Source organism: Triticum aestivum, chromosome 3A (genome assembly GCF_018294505.1).
Source record: "Triticum aestivum cultivar Chinese Spring chromosome 3A, IWGSC CS RefSeq v2.1, whole genome shotgun sequence".
Lineage (NCBI taxonomy): Eukaryota > Viridiplantae > Streptophyta > Magnoliopsida > Poales > Poaceae > Triticum > Triticum aestivum.
The window spans coordinates 86,737,583-86,759,035 of NC_057800.1; the positions used below are offsets into that span (position 1 = coordinate 86,737,583).

The 21,453-nt window shown below is 43.9% G+C and overlaps 1 protein-coding gene and 1 long non-coding RNA gene across 3 annotated transcripts; both read left to right on the top strand.

The window, feature by feature from the left end:
• Positions 1–14,626: 14,626 nt before the first annotated feature.
• On the top strand, positions 14,627–18,608 carry LOC123060442 (TSL-kinase interacting protein 1). 2 transcript variants are annotated; one of them, XM_044483167.1, is made up of 8 exons: positions 14,627–14,938; positions 15,955–16,141; positions 16,313–16,509; positions 16,615–16,853; positions 17,141–17,414; positions 17,499–17,873; positions 17,955–18,044; positions 18,147–18,608. In XM_044483167.1, the coding sequence occupies exons 2-8, from the start codon at positions 16,030–16,032 to the stop codon at positions 18,273–18,275; spliced, it is 1,416 nt and encodes a 471-aa protein (XP_044339102.1). In that variant the 5' UTR covers positions 14,627–14,938; positions 15,955–16,029; the 3' UTR covers positions 18,276–18,608. The 2 variants fall into 2 exon arrangements, with proteins under 2 accessions (XP_044339102.1, XP_044339103.1); XM_044483168.1 differs by lacking the exon at positions 14,627–14,938 and adding an exon at positions 15,045–15,173.
• Positions 18,609–18,721: 113 nt separating this feature from the next.
• Positions 18,722–19,907, top strand: LOC123060443 (uncharacterized). Its single transcript, XR_006427966.1, has 2 exons — positions 18,722–18,921; positions 19,015–19,907. It is a non-coding gene; the product is annotated as an uncharacterized lncRNA (long non-coding RNA).
• Positions 19,908–21,453: the final 1,546 nt, after the last annotated feature.

The following is a 21,453-nucleotide window of genomic DNA, read 5'->3' on the forward strand; positions in this document are numbered from 1 at the left end:
TCCTCGTGATGTCCGGGATCTCATCTGGGACTCCGGACAACTTTTAGGTTACTGCATATTCATATCTCTACAACCCTAGCGTCACCGAACCTTAAGTGTGTAGACCCTACGGGTTCGGGAGACATGTAGACATGACCGAGACGGCTCTCCGGTCAATAACCAACAACGGGATCTGGATACCCATGTTGGCTCCCACATGCTCCTCGATGACCTCATCGGATGAACCACGATGTCGAGGATTCAAGCAACCCCGTATACAATTCCCTTTGTCAATCGGTACGTTACTTGCCCGAGATTCGATCGTCGGTATCCCAATACCTCGTTAAATCTCGTTACCGGCAAGTCACTTTACTCATACCGTAATGCATGATCCCGTGACCAGACACTTGGTCACTTTGAGATCATTATGATGATGCATTACCGAGTGGTCCCAGAGATACCTCTCTGTCATACGGAGTGACAAATCCCAGTCTTGATCCGTGTCAACCCAACAGACACTTTCGGAGATACCCGTAGTATACCTTTATAGTCACCCAGTTACGTTGTGACGTTTGGTACACCCAAAGCATTCCTACGGTATCCAGGAGTTACATGATCTCATGGTCTAAGGAAAAGATACTTGACATTGGAAAAACTCTAGCAAACGAACTATACGATCTTGTGCTATGTTTAGGATTGGGTCTTGTCCATCACATCATTCTCCTAATGATGTGATCTCATTATCAATGACATCCAATGTCCATAGTCAGGAAACCATGACTATCTGTTGATCAACGAGCTAGTCAACTAGAGGCTTACTAGGGACATGTTGGTGTCTATGTATTCACACATGTATTACGATTTCCGGATAACACAATTATAGCATGAATAAAAGACAATCATCATGAACAAGGAAATATAATAATAATCCTTTTATTATTGCCTCTAGGGCATATTTTCAACAGTCTCCCACTTGCACTAGAGTCAATAATCTAGTTACATTGTGATGAATCGAACACCCATGGAATTTTGGTGTTGATCATGTTTTGCTCTAGGGAGAGGTTTAGTCAACGGATCTGCTACATTCAGGTCCGTATGTACTTTACAAATATCTATGTCTCCATCTTGAACATTTTCACGAATGGAGTTGAAGCGACGCTTGATGTGCCTGGTCTTCTTGTGAAACCTGGGCTCCTTGGCAAGTGCAATAGCTCCAGTGTTGTCACAGAAGAGTTTGATCGGCCCCGACGCATTGGGTATGACTCCTAGGTCGGTGATGAACTCCTTCACCCAAATTGCTTCATGCGCTACCTCCGAGGCCGCCATGTACTCCGCCTCACATGTAGATCCCGCCACGACGCTCTTCTTGCAACTGCACCAGCTTACTGCCCCACCATTCAAAATATACACGTATTCGGTTTGTGACTTAGAGTCATCCAGATCTGTGTCGAAGCTAGCATCGACGTAACCCTTTACGACGAGCTCTTCGTCACCTCCATAAACGAGAAACATTTCCTTAGTCCTTTTCAGGTACTTCAGGATATTCTTGACCGCTGTCCAGTGTTCCTTGACGGGAATACTTTGGTACCTACCTACCAAACTTACGGCAAGGTTTACATCAGGTCTGGTACACAGCATGGCATACATAATAGACCCTATGGTTGAGGCATACGGGATGACACTCATCTCTTCTATATCTTCTGCCGTGGTCGGACATTGAGCTGAGCTCAATTTCACACCTTGCAACACAGGCAAGAACCCCTTCTTAGACTGATCCATATTGAATATCTTATCAAGGTATGTGCTTTGTGAAATACCTATGAGGCGTCTTGATCTATCTCTATAGATCTTGATGCCTAATATATAAGCAGCTTCTCCAAGGTCCTTCATTGAAAAACTCTTATTCAAGTAGGCCTTAATGCTGTCCAAAAGCTCTGTATCATTTCCCATCAAAGTATGCCATCTACATATAATATGAGAATGCTACAGAGCTCCCACTCACTTTCTTATAAACGCAGGCTTCTCCATAAGTCTGCATAAACCCAAACGCTTTGATCATCTCATCAAAGCGAATGTTCCAACTCCGAGATGCTTGCACCAGCCCATAAATCGAGCGTTGGAGCTTGCACACCTTGTCAACATTCTTAGGATCGACAAAACCTTCCGGCTGCATCATATACAATTCTTCCTTAAGGAAACCATTAAGGAATGCCGTTTTGACGTCCATTTGCCATATCTCATAATCATAGAATGCGGCAATTGCTAACATGATTCGGACGGACTTCAGCTTCTCTACGGGGGAGAAAGTCTCATCGTAGTCAACCCCTTGAACTTGTTGATAACCCTTAGCGACAAGCCGAGCTTTATAGATGGTCACATTTCCATCCGCGTCTGTCTTCTTCTTAAAGATCCATTTATTTTCTATGGCTCGCCACTCAACGGGCAAGTCAGTCAAAGTCCATACTTCGTTTTCATACATGGATCCTATCTTGGATTTCATGGCTTCCAGCCATTTGTTGGAATCCGGGCCCGCCATCGCTTCTTCATAGTTCGAAGGTTCACTGTTGTCTAACAACATGATTTCCAAGACAGGGTTGCCGTACCACTCTGGTGCGGAACGTGTCCTTGTGGACCTACGAAGTTCAGTAGCAACTTGATCTGAAGTTTCATGATCATCATCATTAACTTCCTCTCTAGTCGGTGCAGGCACCTCGGGAACATTTTCTTGAGTTGCGCCATTTTCCGGTTCAAGAGGTAATACTTCATCAAGTTCTACTTTCCTCCCACTTACTTCTTTCGAGAGAAACTCCTTCTCTAGAAAGGATCCATTCTTGGCAACAAAGATCTTGCCTTCGGATCTGAGGTAGAAGGTATACCCAATAGTTTCTTTAGGGTATCCTATGAAGACGCATTTTTCCGACTTGGGTTCGAGCTTTTCAGGTTGAAGTTTCTTGACATAAGCATCGCATCCCCAAACTTTTAGAAACGACAGCTTAGGTTTCTTCCCAAACCATAATTCATACGGTGTCGTCTCAACGGATTTCGACGGAGTCCTATTTAAAGTGAATGCGGCAGTCTCTAAAGCATAGCCCCAAAACGATAGCGGTAAGTCGATAAGAGACATCATAGATCGCACCATATCTAATAGAGTGCGATTACGACATTCGGACACACCATTACGCTGAGGTGTTCCAGGCGGCGTCAGTTGTGAAACTATTCCACATTTTCTTAAGTGTGTGCCAAACTCGTGACTCAAGTATTCTCCTCCACGATCTGATCGCAAGAACTTGATTTTCCTGTCACGTTGATTCTCAACCTCACTCTGAAATTCCTTGAACTTTTCAAAGGTCTCAGACTTGTGTTTCATTAAGTAGACATACCCATATCTACTCAAGTCATCAGTGAGGGTGAGAACATAACGATAGCCACCGCGAGCCTCAACACTCATTGGACCGCACACATCAGTATGTATGATTTCCAATAAGTTGGTTGCTCGCTCCATTGTTCCTGAGAATGGAGTCTTGGTCATTTTACCCATGAGGCATGGTTCGCACGTGTCAAATGATTCGTAATCAAGAGACTCTAAAAGTCCATCTGCATGGAGCTTCTTCATGCGTTTGACACCAATGTGACCAAGGCGGCAGTGCCACAAGTATGTGGGACTATCATTATCAACCTTACATCTTTTGGTATTCACACTATGAATATGTGTAGCATTACGCTCGAGATTCATTAAGAATAAACCATTCACCATCGGAGCATGACCATAAAACATATCTCTCATATAAATAGAACAACCATTATTCTCGGATTTAAATGAGTAGCCATCTCGAATTAAACGAGATCCTGATACAATGTTCATGCTCAAAGCTGGCACTAAATAACAATTATTGAGGTTTAAAACTAATCCCGTAGGTAAATGTAGAGGTAGCGTGCCGACGGCGATCACATCGACCTTGGAACCATTCCCGATGCGCATCGTCACCTCCTCCTTCGCCAGTCTCCGCTTATTCCGCAGCTCCTGCTTTGATTTACAAATGTGAGCAACCGCACCGGTATCAAATGCCCAGGAGCTACTACGAGTACTGGTAAGGTACACATCAATTACATGTATATCACATATACCTTTCGTGATGCCGGCCTTCTTATCCGCTAAGTATTTGGGGCAGTTCCGCTTCCAGTGACCACTTCCCTTGCAATAAAAACACTCAGTCTCAGGCTTGGGTCCATTCTTTGGCTTCTTCCCGGCAGCTTGCTTGCCGGGCGCGGCTGAAGGGGAACGTAGCAATAATTCAAAAAACTTCCTACGTGTCACCAAGATCAATCTATGGAGTCATCTAGCAACGAGGGAGGAGTGGATCTACATACCCTTGTAGATCGCGCGCGGAAGCGTTTAAGAGAACGGGGTTGATGGAGTCGTACTCGTCGTGATCCAAATCACCAATGATCCTAGCGCCGAACGGATGGCACCTCCGCGTTCAACACACGTACGGAGCAGTGACGTCTCCTCCTTCTTGATCTAGCAAGGGGGAAGGAGAGGTTGATGGAGATCCAGCAGCACGACGGCGTGGTGGTGGAAGTAGCGGGATTCCAACAGGGCTTTGCCAAGCGCTGCGGGAGGAGGGAGATGTGTCATGGGAGGGAGAGGGAGGCGCCAGGGCTTAGGTGCGGCTGCCCTCCCTTCCTCCCACTATATATAGGGCCAAGGGAGAGGGGGGGTGCAGCCTTGGCCCTTCCTCCAAGGAAGGGTGCGGCCAGGGAGGAGTCCATCCTCCCCAAGGCACCTAGGAGGTGCCTTCCCCCTTTAGGACTCTTTCTTTCCCTTATCTCTTGGCGCACGGGCCTCTTGGGGCTGGTGCCCTTGGCCCATATAGGCCAAGGTGCACACCCCTACAGCCCATGTGGCCCCCGGGGCAGGTGGACCCCCTTGGTGGACCCCCGAACCCCTTTCGGCACTCCCGGTACAATACCGATAATGCACGAAACTTTTCCGGCGACCAAAATAAGACTTCCCATATATAAATCTTTACCTCCAGACCATTCCGGAACTCCTCGTGATGTCCGGGATGTCATCCGGGACTCCGAACAACTTTTTGGTTACCACATACTAATATCTCTATAACCCTAGCGTCACCGAACCTTAAGTGTGTAGACCCTACGGGTTCGGGAGACATGCAGACATGACCAAGATGACTCTCTGGTCAATAACCAATAGCGGGATCTGGATACCCATGTTGGCTCCCACATGTTCCACGATGATCTCATCGGATGAACCACGATGTCAAGGACTTAATCAACCCCGTATACAATTCCCTTTGTCTAGCGGTACGATAGTTGTCCGAGATTTGCTCGTCGGTATCCCGATACCTTGTTCAATCTCGTTACCGGCAAGTCTCTTTACTCATTTCGCAACACATCATCCCGTGATCAACTCCTTGATCACATTGTGCACATTATGATGATGTCCTACCGAGTGGGCCCAGAGATACCTCTCCGTTTACACGGAGTGACAAATCCCAGTCTCGATTCGTGCCAACCCAACAGACACTTTTGGAGATACATGTAGTGTACCTTTATAGCCACCTAGTTACGTTGTGACGTTTGGCACACCCAAAGCACTCCTACGATATCCGGGAGTTGCACAATCTCATGGTCTAAGGAAATAATACTTGACATTAGAAAAGCTTTAGCATATGAACTACATGATCTTGTGCTAGGCTTAGGATTGGGTCTTTGTCCATCACATCATTCTCCTAATGATGTGATCTTGTTATCAATGACATCCAATGTCCATGGTCAGGAAACCGTAACCATCTATTGATCAACGAGCTAGTCAACTAGAGGCTTACTAGGGACATGGTGTTGTCTATGTATCCACACATGTATCTGAGTTTCCTATCAATACAATTCTAGCATGGATAATAAACAATTATCATGAACAAGGAAATATAATAATAACTAATTTATTATTGCCTCTAGGGCATATTTCCAACAGTCTCCCACTTGCACTAGAGTCAATAATCCAGTTCACATCGATATGTCATTAACACTCAAGGTCACATCCCCATGTGACTAACACCCAAAGAGTTTACTAGAGTCAATAATCTAGTTCACATTACCATGTGATTAACACTCGATGAGTTCTGGGTTTGAACATGTTATGCTTGTGAGAGATGTTATAGTCAACGGGTCTGAATCTTTCAGATCCGTATGTACTTTACAAATCTCTATGTCATCTCCTAGATGCAGCTACCATGTTCTATTTGGAGCTATTCCAAATAACTGTTCTACTATACGAATATAGTTTACTACTCAGAATAATCTGGATTAGTGTCAAAGTTTGCATCGGCGTAACCCTTTACGATGAACTCTTTTGCCACCTCCATAATCGAGAAAATTCCTTAGTCCACTAGTTACTAAGGATAACTTTGACCGCTGTCCCGTGATCCATTCTTGGATCACTCTTGTACCCCTTGACTGACTCATGGCAAGGCACACTTCAGGTGCGGTACACAGCATAGCATACTGTAGAGAGCCTATGACAAAAGCATAGGGGACGACCTTCGTCCTTCCTCTTTCTTCTGCCGTGGTCGAGCTTTAAGTCTTAACTTCATACCTTACAACTCAGGCAAGAACTCCTTCTTTAACTGGTCCATCTTGAACACCTTCAAGATCATGTCAAGGTATGTGCTCATTTGAAAGTACCATTAAGCGTTTTGATCTATCCTTATAGATCTTGATGCTCAATGTTCAAGTAGCTTAATCCAGGCTTTCCATTGAAAAACACTTTCCAAATAACCCTATATGCTTTCCAGAAATTCTACGTCATTTCCGATCATCAATATGTTAACAACATATATTTATCAGAAATTCTATAGTGCTCCCACTCACTTCTTTGGAAATACAAGTTTCTCATAAACTTTGTATACACCCAAAACTTTGATCATCTTATCAAAGCATACATTCCAACTCCGAGATGCTTACTCCAGTCCTTAGAAGGATTGTTGGAGCTTTGCATACTTATTAGCATCTTTCAGGATTAACAAAACCTTCCGGTTGTATCACATACAACCTTTCCTCAAGAAAATCGTCGAGGAAACAATGGTTTTTTGACATCCTATCTGCAAGATGTCATAAATAATGCAGTAATCGCTAATATAATTCAAACAGACTCTTAGCATCACTACGAGTGAGAAAGTCTCATCGTAGTCAACTCCTTGAACTTGTCGGAAAACATCTTAACGACAAGTCGAGCTTTCTTAATGGTGATACCTACCATCATTGTCCGTCTTCCTTTTAAAATCCATATGTACCTAACAGCCTTACGACCATCAAGTAGTTCTCCCAAAGTCTACACTTTGTTTTCATATATGGATCCTCTCTCGGATTATATGGCCTCGAGCCATTTTGGAATCCAGTCCCACCATCGCTTCTCCATAGCTCGTAGGTTCATTGTTGTCTAGCAACATGACTTCCAAGACAGGATTACGTACCACTCTGAAGTAGTACGCATCCTCGTCATCCCACGAGGTTTGGTAGTGACTTGATCTGAAGTTTCATGATCACTATCATAAGCTTCCACTTCAATTGGTGTAGGTGCCACAGGAACAACTCATGTGCCCTGCCACACACTAGTTGAAGAGACGGTTCAATAACCTCATCAAGTCTCCACCATCCTCCCACTCAATTCTTTCGAGAGAAACTTTTCCTCGAGAAAGGACCCGATTCTAGAAACAATCCCTTATTGCTTTTGGATCTGAGATAGGAGGTATACCCAACTGTTTTGGGTGTCCTATGAAGATGCATTTATCCGCTTTGGGTTCGAGCTTATCAGCCTGAAACTTTTTCACATAAGCGTCACAGCCCCAAACTTCTAAGAAATGACAGCTTAGGTTTCTCTAAACCATAGTTCATATGGTGTCATCTCATCGGAATTACGTGGTGCCCTATTTAAAGTGAATGTGGTTGTCTTTAATTCCTAACCCATAAACTATCATGGTAATACGATAAGAGACATCATGGTATGCATCATATCCAATAGGGTGCAGTTATGATGTTCGGACACAACATCACACTATGGTGTTCCAGGCTGTATTAGTTGTGAAATAATTTCCACAATGTCTTAATTTTGTGCCAAACTCGTAATTCAGATATTCATCTCTATGATCATATCATAGATATTTTATCCTCTTGTCACGACGATCTTTCAATTTCACCCTGAAATTACTTGAACCTTTCAATAATTCAGACTCGTGATTCATCAAGTAAATATACTCAACATCTACTCAAATCATCTGTGAAGTAAGAACATAACGATATCCACTACATGCCTCAGCACTCATTGGATTGCACACATCAAAATGTATTACTTCCAACAAGTTGCTTTCTAGTTCCATTTTACTGAAAACGAGGCTTTCAGTCATCTTGCCCATGTGGTATGATTTGCATGTCTCAAGTGATTCAAAATCAAGTGAGTCCAAACGGTCCATCTGTATAGAGTTTCTTCATGCATATCTACCAACAAACATGGTTCGCATGTCTCAATCCTTTCAAAAATGAGTGAGTCCAAGGAAGGGTGCGGCCAGGGAGGGTGCGGCCTTGGCCCTTCCTCCAAGGAAGGGTGCGGCCAGGGAGGAGTCCATCCTCCCCAAGGCACCTAGGAGGTGCCTTCCCCCTTTAGGACTCTTTCTTTCCCTTATCTCTTGGCGCATGGGCCTCTTGGGGCTGGTGCCCTTGGCCCATATAGGCCAAGGCGCACACCCCTACAGCCCATGTGGCCCCCGGGGCAGGTGGACCCCCTTGGTGGACCCCCGGACCCCTTTCGGCACTCCCGGTACAATACCGATAATGCGCGAAACTTTTCCGGCGACCAAAACAAGACTTCCCATATATAAATCTTTACCTCCGGACCATTCCGGAACTCCTTGTGACGTCCGGGATCTCATCCGGGACTCCGAACAACTTTTGGGTTACCGCATACTAATATCTCTATAACCCTAGCGTCACCGAACCTTAAGTGTGTAGACCCTACGGGTTCGGGAGACATGCAGACATGACCGAGATGACTCTCCGGTCAATAACCAACAGCGGGATCTAGATACCCATGTTGGCTCCCACATGTTCCACGATGATCTCATCGGATGAACCACGATGTCAAGGACTTAATCAATCCCGTATACAATTCCCTTTGTCTAGCGGTACGATACTTGTCCGAGATTCGATCGTCGGTATCCCGATACCTTGTTCAATCTCGTTACCGGCAAGTCTCTTTACTTGTTTCGTAACACATCATCCCGTGATCAACTCCTTGATCACTTTGTGCACATTATGATGATGTCCTACCGAGTGGGCCCAGAGATACCTCTCCGTTTACACGGAGTGACAAATCCCAGTCTCGATTCGTGCCAACCCAACAGACACTTTCGGAGATACTTGTAGTGTACCTTTATAGCCACCCAGTTACGTTGCGACGTTTGGCACACCCAAAGCACTCCTACGGTATCCGGGAGTTGCAAAATCTCATGGTCTAAGGAAATGATACTTGACATTAGAAAAGCTTTAGCATACGAACTACATGATCTTGTGCTAGGCTTAGGATTGGGTCTTTGTCCATCACATCATTCTCCTAATGATGTGATCCTGTTATCAATGACATCCAATGTCCATGGTCAGGAAACCGTAACCATCTATTGATCAACGAGCTAGTCAACTAGAGGCTTACTAGGGACATGGTGTTGTCTATGTATCCACACATGTATCTGAGTTTCCTATCAATACAATTCTAGCATGGATAATAAACGATTATCATGAACAAGGAAATATAATAATAACTAATTTATTATTGCCTCTAGGGCATATTTTCAACAGCGGCAACTCCCTTGCCGTCCTTCTTGAAGTTCTTCTTACCCTTGCCTTTCTTGAACTTAGTGGTTTTATTCACCATCGACACTTGATGTTCCTTTTTGACTTCTACCTCTGCTGATTTCAGCATTGCAAATACTTCAGGAATGGTCTTTTCCATCCCCTGCATATTGAAGTTCATCACAAAGCTCTTGTAGCTTGGTGGAAGCGACTGAAGGATTCTGTCAATGACCGCGTCATCCGTGAGATTAACTCCCAGCTGAGTCAAGCGGTTATGTAACCCAGACATAGTGAGTATGTGCTCACTGACAGAACTGTTTTCCTTCATCTTACAGCTGAAGAACTTGTCGGAGACTTCATATCTCTCGACCCGGGCATGAGCTTGAAAAACCATTTTCAGCTCTTCGAACATCTCATATGCTCCGTGTCTCTCAAAATGCTTTTGGAGCCCCGGCTCTAAGCTGTAAAGCATGTCGCACTAAACGAGGGAGTAATCATCGGTACGTGTCTGCCAAGCGTTCATAACGTCTTGTTCTGCAGGGAGAGCAGGTGCTTCACTTAGCGGTGCTTGTAGGACATAATCTTTCTTGGCAGCTATGAGGATGATCCTCTGGTTCCGGACCCAGTCCGTATAGTTGCTGTCATCGTCTTTCAGCTTGGTTTTCTCTAGGAACGCATTGAAGTCGAGGACAACGTTGGCCATTTGATCTACAATGCATGTTGTAAAGATTTTAGACTAAGTTCATGATAATTAAGTTCATCTAATCAAATTATTCAATGAACTCCCACTTAGATAGACATCCCTCCAGTCATCTAAGTATAACATGATCCGAGTTAACTAGGCCGTGTCCGATCATCACGTGAGACGGACTAGTCAACATTGGTGAACATCTTCATGTTGATCGTATCTTCTATACGACTCATGCTCGACCTTTCGGTCTTCTGTGTTCCGAGGCCATGTCTATACATGCTAGGCTCGTCAAGTCAACCTAAGTGTTTGCATGTGTAAATCTGTCTTACACCCGTTGTATGTGAACGTTGGAATCTATCACACCTGATCATCACATGGTGCTTCAAAACAACGAACTGTCGCAACGGTGCACAGTTAGGGGGAACACTTTCTTGAAATTATTATGAGGGATCATATTATTTACTACCGTCGTTCTAAGTAAACAAGATGCAAAAACATGATAAACATCACATGCAATCGAATAATAGTGACATGATATGGCCAGTATCATATAGCTCCTGTGATCTCCATCTTGGGGCTCCATGATCATCTTGTCACCGGCATGACACCATGATCTCCATCATCGTGTCTCCATGAAGTTGCTCGCCAACTATTACTTCTACTACTATGGCTAACACGTTTAGCAATAAAGTAAAGTAATTTACATGGTGTTTCTCAATGACACACAGGTCATACAAAAATAAGGACAACTCCTATGGCTCCTGCCGGTTGTCATACTCATCGACATGCAAGTCGTGATTCCTATTACAAGAACATGATCTCATACATCACATATATATCATTCATCATTCATCACAACTTTGGCCATATCACATCACAGAACACTTGCTGCAAAAACAAGTTAGACGTCCTCTAATTGTTGTTGCAAGTTTTACATGGCTGCAAGAGGGTTCTAGCAAGAACGTTTTCTTACCTACGTTAAAGCCACAACGTGATTTGTCAACTTCTATTTACCCTTCATAAGGACCCTTTTCATCAAATCCGCTCCAACTAAAGTGGGAGAGACAGACACCCGCCAGCCACCTTAAACAACTAGTGCATGTCAGTCGGTGGAACAGGTCTCACGTAAGCGTACGTGTAAGGTTGGTCCGGGCCGCTTCATCCCACAATACCGCTGAAGCAAAATAAGACTAGTAGCGGCAAGAAAGTTGACAACATCTACGCCCACAACAAATTGTGTTCTACTCGTGCAAAAAGAACTACGCATAAACCTGGCTCTGATTCCACTGTTGGGGAATGTTGCAGAAAACAAAAAAAATTCTACGATTTCACCAAGATCCATCTATGAGTTCATCTAGCAACGAGTGATCGGATTGCATCTACATACCTTTGTAGATCACGCGCGGAAGCGTTCAAAGAACGGAGATGAGGAAGTCGTACTCGATGTGATCCAAATCACCAGAGATCCTAGCGCCGAACGGACGGCACCTCCGTGTTCAACACACGTACGGTCAGCGTGATGTCTCCTCCTTCTTGATCCAGCAAGGGGGGAGGAGAAGTTGATGAAGATCCAGCAGCACGACGGCGTGGTGGTGGATGCAGCAGTCACCGCAGCAGGGCTTCGCCGTTCTTCTGCGAGAGGAAGAGGTGTAGCAGGGGAGAGGGAGGCGCCAAGAGTCAAGGGTGCGGCTGTCCCTCCCTCCCCCCCTTTATATAGGCTCCCCTAGGGGGGGCGCTGGCCCTAGGAGATGGGATCTCCTAGGGTGGCGGCGGCCAAGGGGTGGAGTGCCCCCCAAGCCAGGTGGGCGCCCCCCCCCCCACCCTAGGGTTCCCAATCCTAGGCGCATGGGGTGGGCCTAAGGGGGCGCACCAGCCCACTATGGGCTGGTTCCCCTCCCCACTTCAGCCCATGGGCCCTCCGGGATGGGTGGCCCCACCCGGTGGACCCCCGGGACCCTTCCGGTGGTCCCGGTACAATACCGGTGACCCCCGAAACTCTCCTGATGGCCGAAACTGCACTTTCTATATATAATTCTTCACCTCCGAACCATTCTGGAACTCCTTGTGACGTCCGGGATCTCATCCCAGACTCCGAACAACTTTCGGGTTACTGCATATTCATATCTCTACAACCCTAGCGTCACCGAACCTTAAGTGTGTAGACCCTATGGGTTCGGGAGACATGTAGACATGACCGAGACGGCTCTCCGGTCAATAACCAATAGCGGGATCTGGATACCCATGTTGGCTCCCACATGCTCCTCGATGACCTCATCGGATGAACCACGATGTCGAGGATTCAAGCAACCCCGTATACAATTCCCTTTGTCAATCGGTACGTTACTTGCCCAAGATTCGATCGTCGGTATCCCAATACCTCGTTCAATCTCGTTACCGGCAAGTCACTTTACTCATACCGTAATGCATGATCCCGTGACCAGACACTTGGTCACTTTGAGCTCATTATGATGATGCATTACCGAGTGGGCCCAGAGATACCTCTCCATCATATGGAGTGACAAATCCCAGTCTTGATCCGTGTCAACCCAATAGACACTTTCAGAGATACCCGTAGTATACCTTTATAGTCACCCAGTTACGTTGTGACGTTTGGTACACCCAAAGCATTCCTACGGTATCAGGGAGTTACACGATCTCATGGTTTAAGGAAAAAATACTTGACATTGGAAAAACTCTAGCAAACGAACTATACGATCTTGTGCTATGTTTAGGATTGGGTCTTGTCCATCACATCATTCTCCTAATGATGTGATCTTTTTATCAATGACATCCAATGTCCATAGTCAGGAAACCATAATTATCTGTTGATCAACGAGCTAGTCAACTAGAGGCTTACTAGGGACATGTTGGTGTCTATGTATTCACACATGTATTACGATTTCCGAATAACACAACTATATCATGAAAATAAAACAATCATCATGAACAAGGAAATATAATAATAATTCTTTTATTATTGCCTCTAGGGCATATTTCCAACATCGGGACCTCCTATTTAGTGCTGGTGAACGAGCCAATGTGCGCACTCGCTTCCCCACGAGTTCTTTTGGGCCGGACCATGTCCGGGTGGGACGCCATATGTTTTTTATTTCGTGCTTTTGCTTTTCGTTTTTTGTTCCCCCATTTTTTACTTATTTATTAAATTATTCCAAGATTTCAAAAAAGTTTATAATTCCAAAAAAGTGAATCTTTAAAAAATATTCAAGAAATTATAAAATGTCTGTGTATTTAAAAAATTGCATATTAAAAAATATCACATTTTTAAAAACAACTGTGAAATAAAAAATGTTTGTGATTTTGTAAAATATTTGCAAATATAAATAATGTTAATGAATTTTTGAAAAGGTTTGCATAATTCAAAAGATGTTCATGAATTATAAAAAAGTTCATCGATTAATTTAATTACCATGAAATTTGAGAAGTGTTTGTGTATTTTTAAGAAAATAGTAGTCAAACAAAAAAATTCATGAACTTAAAAAATATTCAAGAATTTCGGATATTTTTGAAAATTCTAGAAAAATGTTCTCCAGCACATAAAAAATTTCACGTGTTTTTTTAGAAGTTCATGATCTAATAAATAGTCACGAATTCAAAATATGAATGCTCACAAATTCTAAAAATATTGATGATTTAAAAAATTGTTCAGTAATTTGAAAATACATCCACAAAATGAAAAACAAAAATAGGAAAAATGCATTTAAAATGGAAAAAAGGTAAATGAAGAATGAAATAAAAGGAAAAATTAACTTGAAAAAAGTGAGAAAGGAAATGAAAAAAGGAAAGGAAAGAATGAACCTAAAATTACCAGAAAAAAACAAAAGAAAAAACACAAAAAAAGAGAAAACTCGGTCCAGGAACGTCCTAGACCCTTTTCATTTTTTTGAGGGGGTTCTAGAACCTTTTCAGAACCGGAAAGAAGCTAGCTGGGTCGGGCCAAAGCACGCGCACGGGTCGCACGTACGCGCGAAATAGGATTGGCCCACCGTACCATATTCCACGAAGCCCCCCGTGCTCGCTCGTCAAAAAACAAAAAAAAAGGCCGACCCCCAGAACAAAATTCAGGAGCGCTTGGACTTGGCCGAGCGCCGGGGACAAGAGGCGGCAAAAACTTGCCCCGAAACATTTCGCCGTCCCGTCTCCTTCTCCTGCTCCTCCTCCCGCCTCCCGCGCGCCCCCCTCCTCGCCCCCGCGAGGCCGAGGGGATCGTCCGGCCGACCGGAGCCCTGGTCGACTCCGGTGGGCGCCCGCTCTCCGCGCCCCTCGGCTCCGCGCCTGGCTTTCGCCCCCTGCCCCGAGGCCGGCTCGCCGCCGGCGGATCCGTCGCCGGAGCTAGGGTTTCGCGGCATCGGGCGTCGCCGCCGCCGAGATCTAGGGTTTCGAGCTCAGGTGCGCCCCCTCCGCCCCCCTCGGGTTGCCTGGCGTGGTTGGGTAGGGTATAATTCGTGTGGTTTTGATGGGTTCTGAAATGTTAGGAGCGGAGTAGGATTCGTGGATTAGGTTTTGCGGTTCCGTTCCCGAATCCGCGCTTGATCCGCCGCCGCCCCTGACTCTTTATTCGAGCCGCGGTCAAAAAAGAGCGTCACTTCGCCATCGCCGCCCTCCAGTGCTGCGCGAAGGCAGGGTAAACCTTCTCCCCTTCCACGATTCTGGCTTGATTTCTCTGGTACTTAGGTGAGCGCGGAAACCCTGTGTTAACTAATGGATGGGGATGATGAGAGGGGGATTTATGCTTTGATAGGTATCCTTAATTCTCCCCTAGTTTCGGCGTGAACGAACTCGTCCTCAATTCTCCCCTGGTTCCAGCGTGAACGAATTCGTTTGTTGAGATCCACCGCCACCTGGGGCTTATGCATAGCTTGTTGTTGCATAACTGTGTGGTTGGTAGCAACCACAATTAGGGATCAGTTGTTTGGTTTATTGCCAATAAAATTCTGAACTTTTTGAATGGTGACCTGAATTTATTATTAAACCGGAACATTTCTTTTTGAACCCTAACTGGAACAAATATTATACTCCCTCCGTCCGGAAATACTTGTCCTAGAAATGGATAAAATGGATGTATCTATAACTAAAATAAGTCTAGATACAACCTTTCATAGGACAAGTATTTCCGGAGGGGGTACCTTTGTTGGTGTAAGTACATAAAACAGTCAGTTTTTTGCTTTTGCTTGAAAGTTTGTGCTCATTCAGTATATACTCATTATCAAGTACAATTAAAAAAATCTTGCTAAATCAAATTAAAACATGTTCTTTTGATAGTATTTGAATTTAGTTTGATATACTTGCAAATTTTCTGATCTGAAACATATCTTGTATTGGACTTTATCAAATTGAGAAGAGTTATTATAAATTAAAGTCTAGAGATAGATTTGATTACCTTTTCCACAATTTATTACCTGCAGGAAAGGTGTAGGTTTCCTAGGGCTAGATCAATATTGAACCTGATAGCTACCACTGCTGACGAATATCACAAAATCATGAAAGCTCCCCAGCAGCACCGTAAACCAACTGATACAGAAGCAAAGGTCAAACATGGTGGCGATAAGTTGCATTGCCTGAAGCCAGGGAAATATACCAACAAGTCATCAGGTGATGTGTTAGTGTCCTATTCCTAATTTCTAGTAGTATATTACGTTTCTACTGAACTTCAGATCAGACAAATCAACCATTGAAGCAGAAAAGTAGGTGCTCGTTAGCAGCTACATTTGGACTGTAACAATCACATGTCCCTGTTAAGTTCTTAACCATATCACTTTTCAGGCAATATAGGGGCAAAGTGCAGAAGAGAAGATGGTCAATTGTTTACCGGCAGTAAGATTGCACTGAAGGGTGGTAGCTTTATGGAAGTACCATTTAGCAATTCGACAAACTTATCTGCTCAACCACCAAATTATTCTAAAAAGATGAAGCTTCAGTTTTTCCCAATAGATGAGGCGATTCAAAAGGTTCTACAGCAGGTGATTATCTCAGTTTTTGCAAGAGACTTTGTATAAGTACTGCATATAATGTGCTTTAAGTTCATGTTTCTTGTCTTATGGCTTGTTCCACCACTTAATTAACAGGAGAAACACAATCCTTACCTGGAGTTGACCTTGGCTCCTCGAAAGAAGATGTCCTCAATTGTGCAACATTTGAACACAAAATGGGGCCGTTCCAGCTGTGCAAAAGGCGAGCTCATGCTCTTCCCATATGGTGCTAGACCGGATAGCTTAGTTGGCAGTGAAAAATGGACTGTTAATGATTCTTGCACTGCTGCTGATGTTTATGTTGCTGTTGGCAGCCCTTCAACATTTCGCTTAAGGTTTGATTTCTTACCGAGAAATGGTTACCTTCGTCGTAATAATATATCTATGGAGGATGATTGTGTGCGTGTGTGCATACGAGTGCGTGTGTGTGTGTCTTTTGTTTAATTCTCTCTACATTAATGTAAGGTACTTTCAGATGATCATGATTTTGTATTTATTAGCATGTCATAAAAGAAATTAGCAATGATGGTTCATATTTGGAGTCTCGTCATGTCAAACAGCATGATATGAAAATCAAGCGGGCACAAAAAATTTCAACTAATTATCGTTTTGTTTACTTTAGGTATGGATGGTTTGAGCAACAAAGCAGTGAAGAGTCTTTGGCACCCGTGCACTCTGCAGAAAAGACCATCGGTGACAAACCTTCAGATCATTTTGTGTTTCCAAACAAACCTTCAGATCCTTTTGAGTTTCCAAACAAACCTTTAGATCCTTTTGAGTTTCCAAACAAACCTTCAGATCCTTTTGAGTTTCCAAGCAAACATTCAGATCCTTTTGAGTTTCCAAGTAAATTTACCAGTCCATCCGATGTGTGTAACACAGAACAGACTGTGGTGGTGAGTATGCAATTTCATTTGATTTACAACAATGATGTCATTTGTACTTGAGACTTAATCCTCTTTGTATGTTTCCAAAATTAGGATAACCAAAGCAAAGTGACGCCTCTCTCATGGATAGACTGCATATCCAATATCAGTTTCGGAGCACTCTTATCACAGGCTGTACCCTCTCAAGACAGTAAACAACCGCCTTTGCAAAATAGCTCGATTCTCCAGCAGATTCCTGCTACGTGCGATTCATTTGATGCTGCTATTGCCTCCTTGATTGCTCATCAGCAAACAAGTAACCAACCGAAGGTCTCAAATCCATCTGTTTGGGATGCAGAAGAAACTTGTCATGCATTTCCCCGGAATCAAACTTCAGCCAGGATGTTCTCTTCAGCTCATGGCAACAGTAGTGCTATTACCTCGTCTATCCTGGGTGCAATTCCTGAGTCTGATACAGATGGCAACCAGGTAGCTGCTATTCCCTTGCTCTTGTAATGTTCTGTCTTCCAAACACAGTATGTGTTGCTTAATACCCTTTTCTTGCTGCAGCGTTGTTCTACTGAAGGCAGGAAAGAGGAATCAACCCCTCAGATACCAGGCTTGGGCAATAATGATAACGTGAAGCCAGATGAGCCAATGGTATCATTTAGGGCCTCTTAACAAACATTGATATCTTTGAGATGCTTTGTTTTGCTTTCTCGTCCAATTGCTGATTGGATTCTTATATATGTTCGCTTTCAGCCTGAATCGACCGGTGAGCCAGAGCTTGGGGCATTTGACTCTAGGCTTTTGAGTGGGACCGACAGTTTAGGTCTAAGCGGCTTGCTAGCAAACAGCTTGGATGCATTTCCGAAGTTCACTGTTTCGTAAGGCTCAGAAATTTACATCGAAGACCTCAAGTTATAGATCCTGTAAAGATCACCGTTTGGTTTCTTGCTTCAAGAACCAATTACTTTTGGGCTTACTGAAGCTGGTCGTGTAGATAATCAGTTAACGGCCCATCTTAGTCGCATAAACTTATTTCTTGCTGATCGCTCGCTCCTTGTGAGAACTCTGTATTTTCAAAATTGTCCATAATCTGCTCGGCTGCTTACTATTTTCTGTGCATCCTGTATTTCGTCAAATGTTTTACAAACAGATATTCTCTTTGAAACTTTGGACTTGAATATTTTTATGTAAAACCTGAGCGGGCTTACTTGTGAATGGCTTACTGAAGTTGATCAATTCTTCATCGTTACATTGCTTTGAAGTTGATTGTGCTTGCGCTTTTGTCATGAAAGAAACAGCTGCTTGAGAAGTTCAGTGGTATGTTGCTGAATGATGATATCAATTTTGTGTTATCATTCTGTCCATTATTTCCTGGAACTCACCTGTTGTCCTTTACTACAAGATACAAGATGTTGAGGAAGAGGCATATCGTGATGGCCTAGAAGCACAAGTTGCAAATGACGGCGTTTCCAGAGACAAAGAGAAGGGGTCTGAAGATTACTATCTTAGCTTCACTCAACTCTTGACGGTAATCTTGCCCAGATGGCTAGTTTACATGTCTAGAATTCTAGACATGACAACATGCAAAGGAGTTCTAACTTTTTTCTTCTTTCATTTACAGGGACCAGTTCCATATGATCTTTTAACCGGGTCATAGTGATGCACTTCTATTTCATGTCTTTCTATATTGTTCATTCTATAAAGAAGCAAGCAACCTAGGAGCATTTCCGAGTCACAAAGAAGCAAAGCAACCAGGAGCATTATTTTGCCTTCTTTCCTTTCGGGAGACCGAGGGAGGAGTACGCCAGCGTTGGTAGCGTGTGCGGCTGTACACCTGTGGCCGCCTTCTGTTCCGCGACGTGTGTTCTGCTGTACGCTAGCGAGCTGAGAAGACGGCGTCGCGATCCGGATTCAATACCCGTCACTACGGTACCAGCCATTTTCCCATCTGGATACGTGCATTACATATTTATGGATACTGTTGGCCGTTGCGGATCGTTTTTAACTGGGAGATGCTGACGGAGAATGCTTCTTCTGACGGACAAGTCTGAACAGACGCCATTTTCCCCACTTGTGAAGCACGATGTTTTAAAGCTCCCAGGGAATTTTTCAAGTCAAACAAGTTTGAAGGGATTTCACAACCGATCTGATCCTGGTTGCTTTGTTTGACCATCGGATCCCTTTTCCTCACCAACTTGCCTGGAGATCCGCAACCGCAACATGCGGCGCTTGCGTCGATGGTCAAATCTGGCGTTCCATCTAAGCGAAACTGACACTACTGCATACTTATCTCTCCGTTATTGTTACTGTTGTTGCTGCTGTGCCCATCAAAACTCGCTCATTCCATACCCTCCAAAAAAGCTCATCAACAGTTCAAATCCAAATCCCTCGAGAGATTGATCTTCCACACGCTTGTGTGTGTTAGAAGGGAAACATGTAACTGCCGCGTCAACTGCTAAAGTGCCACTACATGTAACCCGGACGTCGACGTCAGTAGACCTGTCACTACATTACTCTACTTGCACACTACTCGTTTCATAAGAAGAAAAGAACAGGAAAAATGCTAAGTATATGGCTGATGCAACAACAATGACACAATATTGTATCAGTATCAGAGCATAGACTGATTTCCCCAAGTAACGAACAGCTAGCCAAGCTGCCGAACGGTAGGCCTAACAGAAGGGTTAACCTGCCACTTGGCAACCAGACAAAGATTCAATTAGCTTGGCCTAATGGAATCCCGTTCCAAACCAGTTAAGACGATAGACATTAAGATACAATACACACGCATGTACAGAGAGGAACTGGCACCAGATAAACCAAACGTGATTACAGGATGAGGCTGAGTCATGAACTCATGATCAACAAAAGGTACTTTCTGGTAGAGTTGGGGCCGCTTCGGCGATCATGATCGATCTCTTGATCCCAAAGTAATGGACACTCCATATGCAATGATGAGCACCGAGATCGATAAACCGGCAATGGAGCCTAAGCACGCGCCTAAATGTACTTTATGTTGTGAAAGAGAAAAATAATAGTGCACTACCGTGTCAAAATTCAGGTAACCTTCTAAATAAACAGTTTTTCTTTTAGACACGTCCAATTTCATGATCCCCATAAACATGTGATTAAGGCCTTTTTCGAAACGCTCAAATTGAGTGTAGCTAAGATGCTTAGGTTCCTTATGGTGGAACTAGCCCATCAGGTTTCAAGTCCTAGACTTAGCACTAGTGCTCGCATTTTCATGGATTTATTTCAGGTTTTCTGAAGATGTTCGTCCAGTGTGAGGAGATGTTCCCGTCAACTACGAAGGCGTCTGTGGTGACTTCTTCAATCTCAAGATGTTGTGTCGGCTCTGTCTAAAACAAAGGAACACATGAATTTGGCAGCGGCGAAAAAAAAAACCCTGAAAACAACGTGACTTGAGGACATTATCTACCACAATGGTCACATGACACCAGGAGCCAAAAGGCATTTTCCCGTTACAAGAAAGCTACATCTGAGCCATCTTGCAATTTGATCATGTCATGCCATTGGCACCATGAGTGGAGGAGAGCGGCTGGTTTGTTTGTTAGCCAGTTGGTGCCCTCTCCACTTCAAAGGGGTCTTCAAAATGTCAACTTCTATAGCCATGGACCACGATCCCAAATAATTCTCAACTTCTCATGATTGAGACAGCCTAAGATGTGTTTATCATCTCAGACCATTTAGTTGCAAATGGCTAAAATAAGCTGGAAATTCATGCCCTCTCTAACCATATGAATTATGACTTTTTCGCTCCACGCATAATGCTTGTAATCATTACGTTTTAGTGCAACAAACTGAGGATAACTCAAATGGTTAGATTCCTTTTGCTGGAACCAATCCAACATGGTTCAAATACTAGACTTGACATTGGTGCACATATTTTTCTGGATTTATTTCAGACTTTTTGGCGATGTTTGCCTAGTGGGAGACGCCGACTACGACGCGCATGTGGTGATTTCATTCATAGGGTAATTGTATGTGCGTGTATGTGAGCATCTGCGATTGTACCGTGTCAAAAAATGTTTTAGTGCAA

What these genes read in the sequence shown, in the direction of transcription:
- LOC123060442 (XM_044483167.1), top strand. Translation starts at nt 16,030, where the DNA reads ATGAAAGCTCCCCAGCAGCACCGTAAACCAACTGATACAGAAGCAAAG. An exon ending in ATATACCAACAAGTCATCAG is followed by an intron (nt 16,142 to 16,312) that starts GTGATGTGTTAG and finishes ATCACTTTTCAG; the next exon opens with GCAATATAGGGGCAAAGTGC. An exon ending in ACACAGAACAGACTGTGGTG is followed by an intron (nt 17,415 to 17,498) that starts GTGAGTATGCAA and finishes TTCCAAAATTAG; the next exon opens with GATAACCAAAGCAAAGTGAC.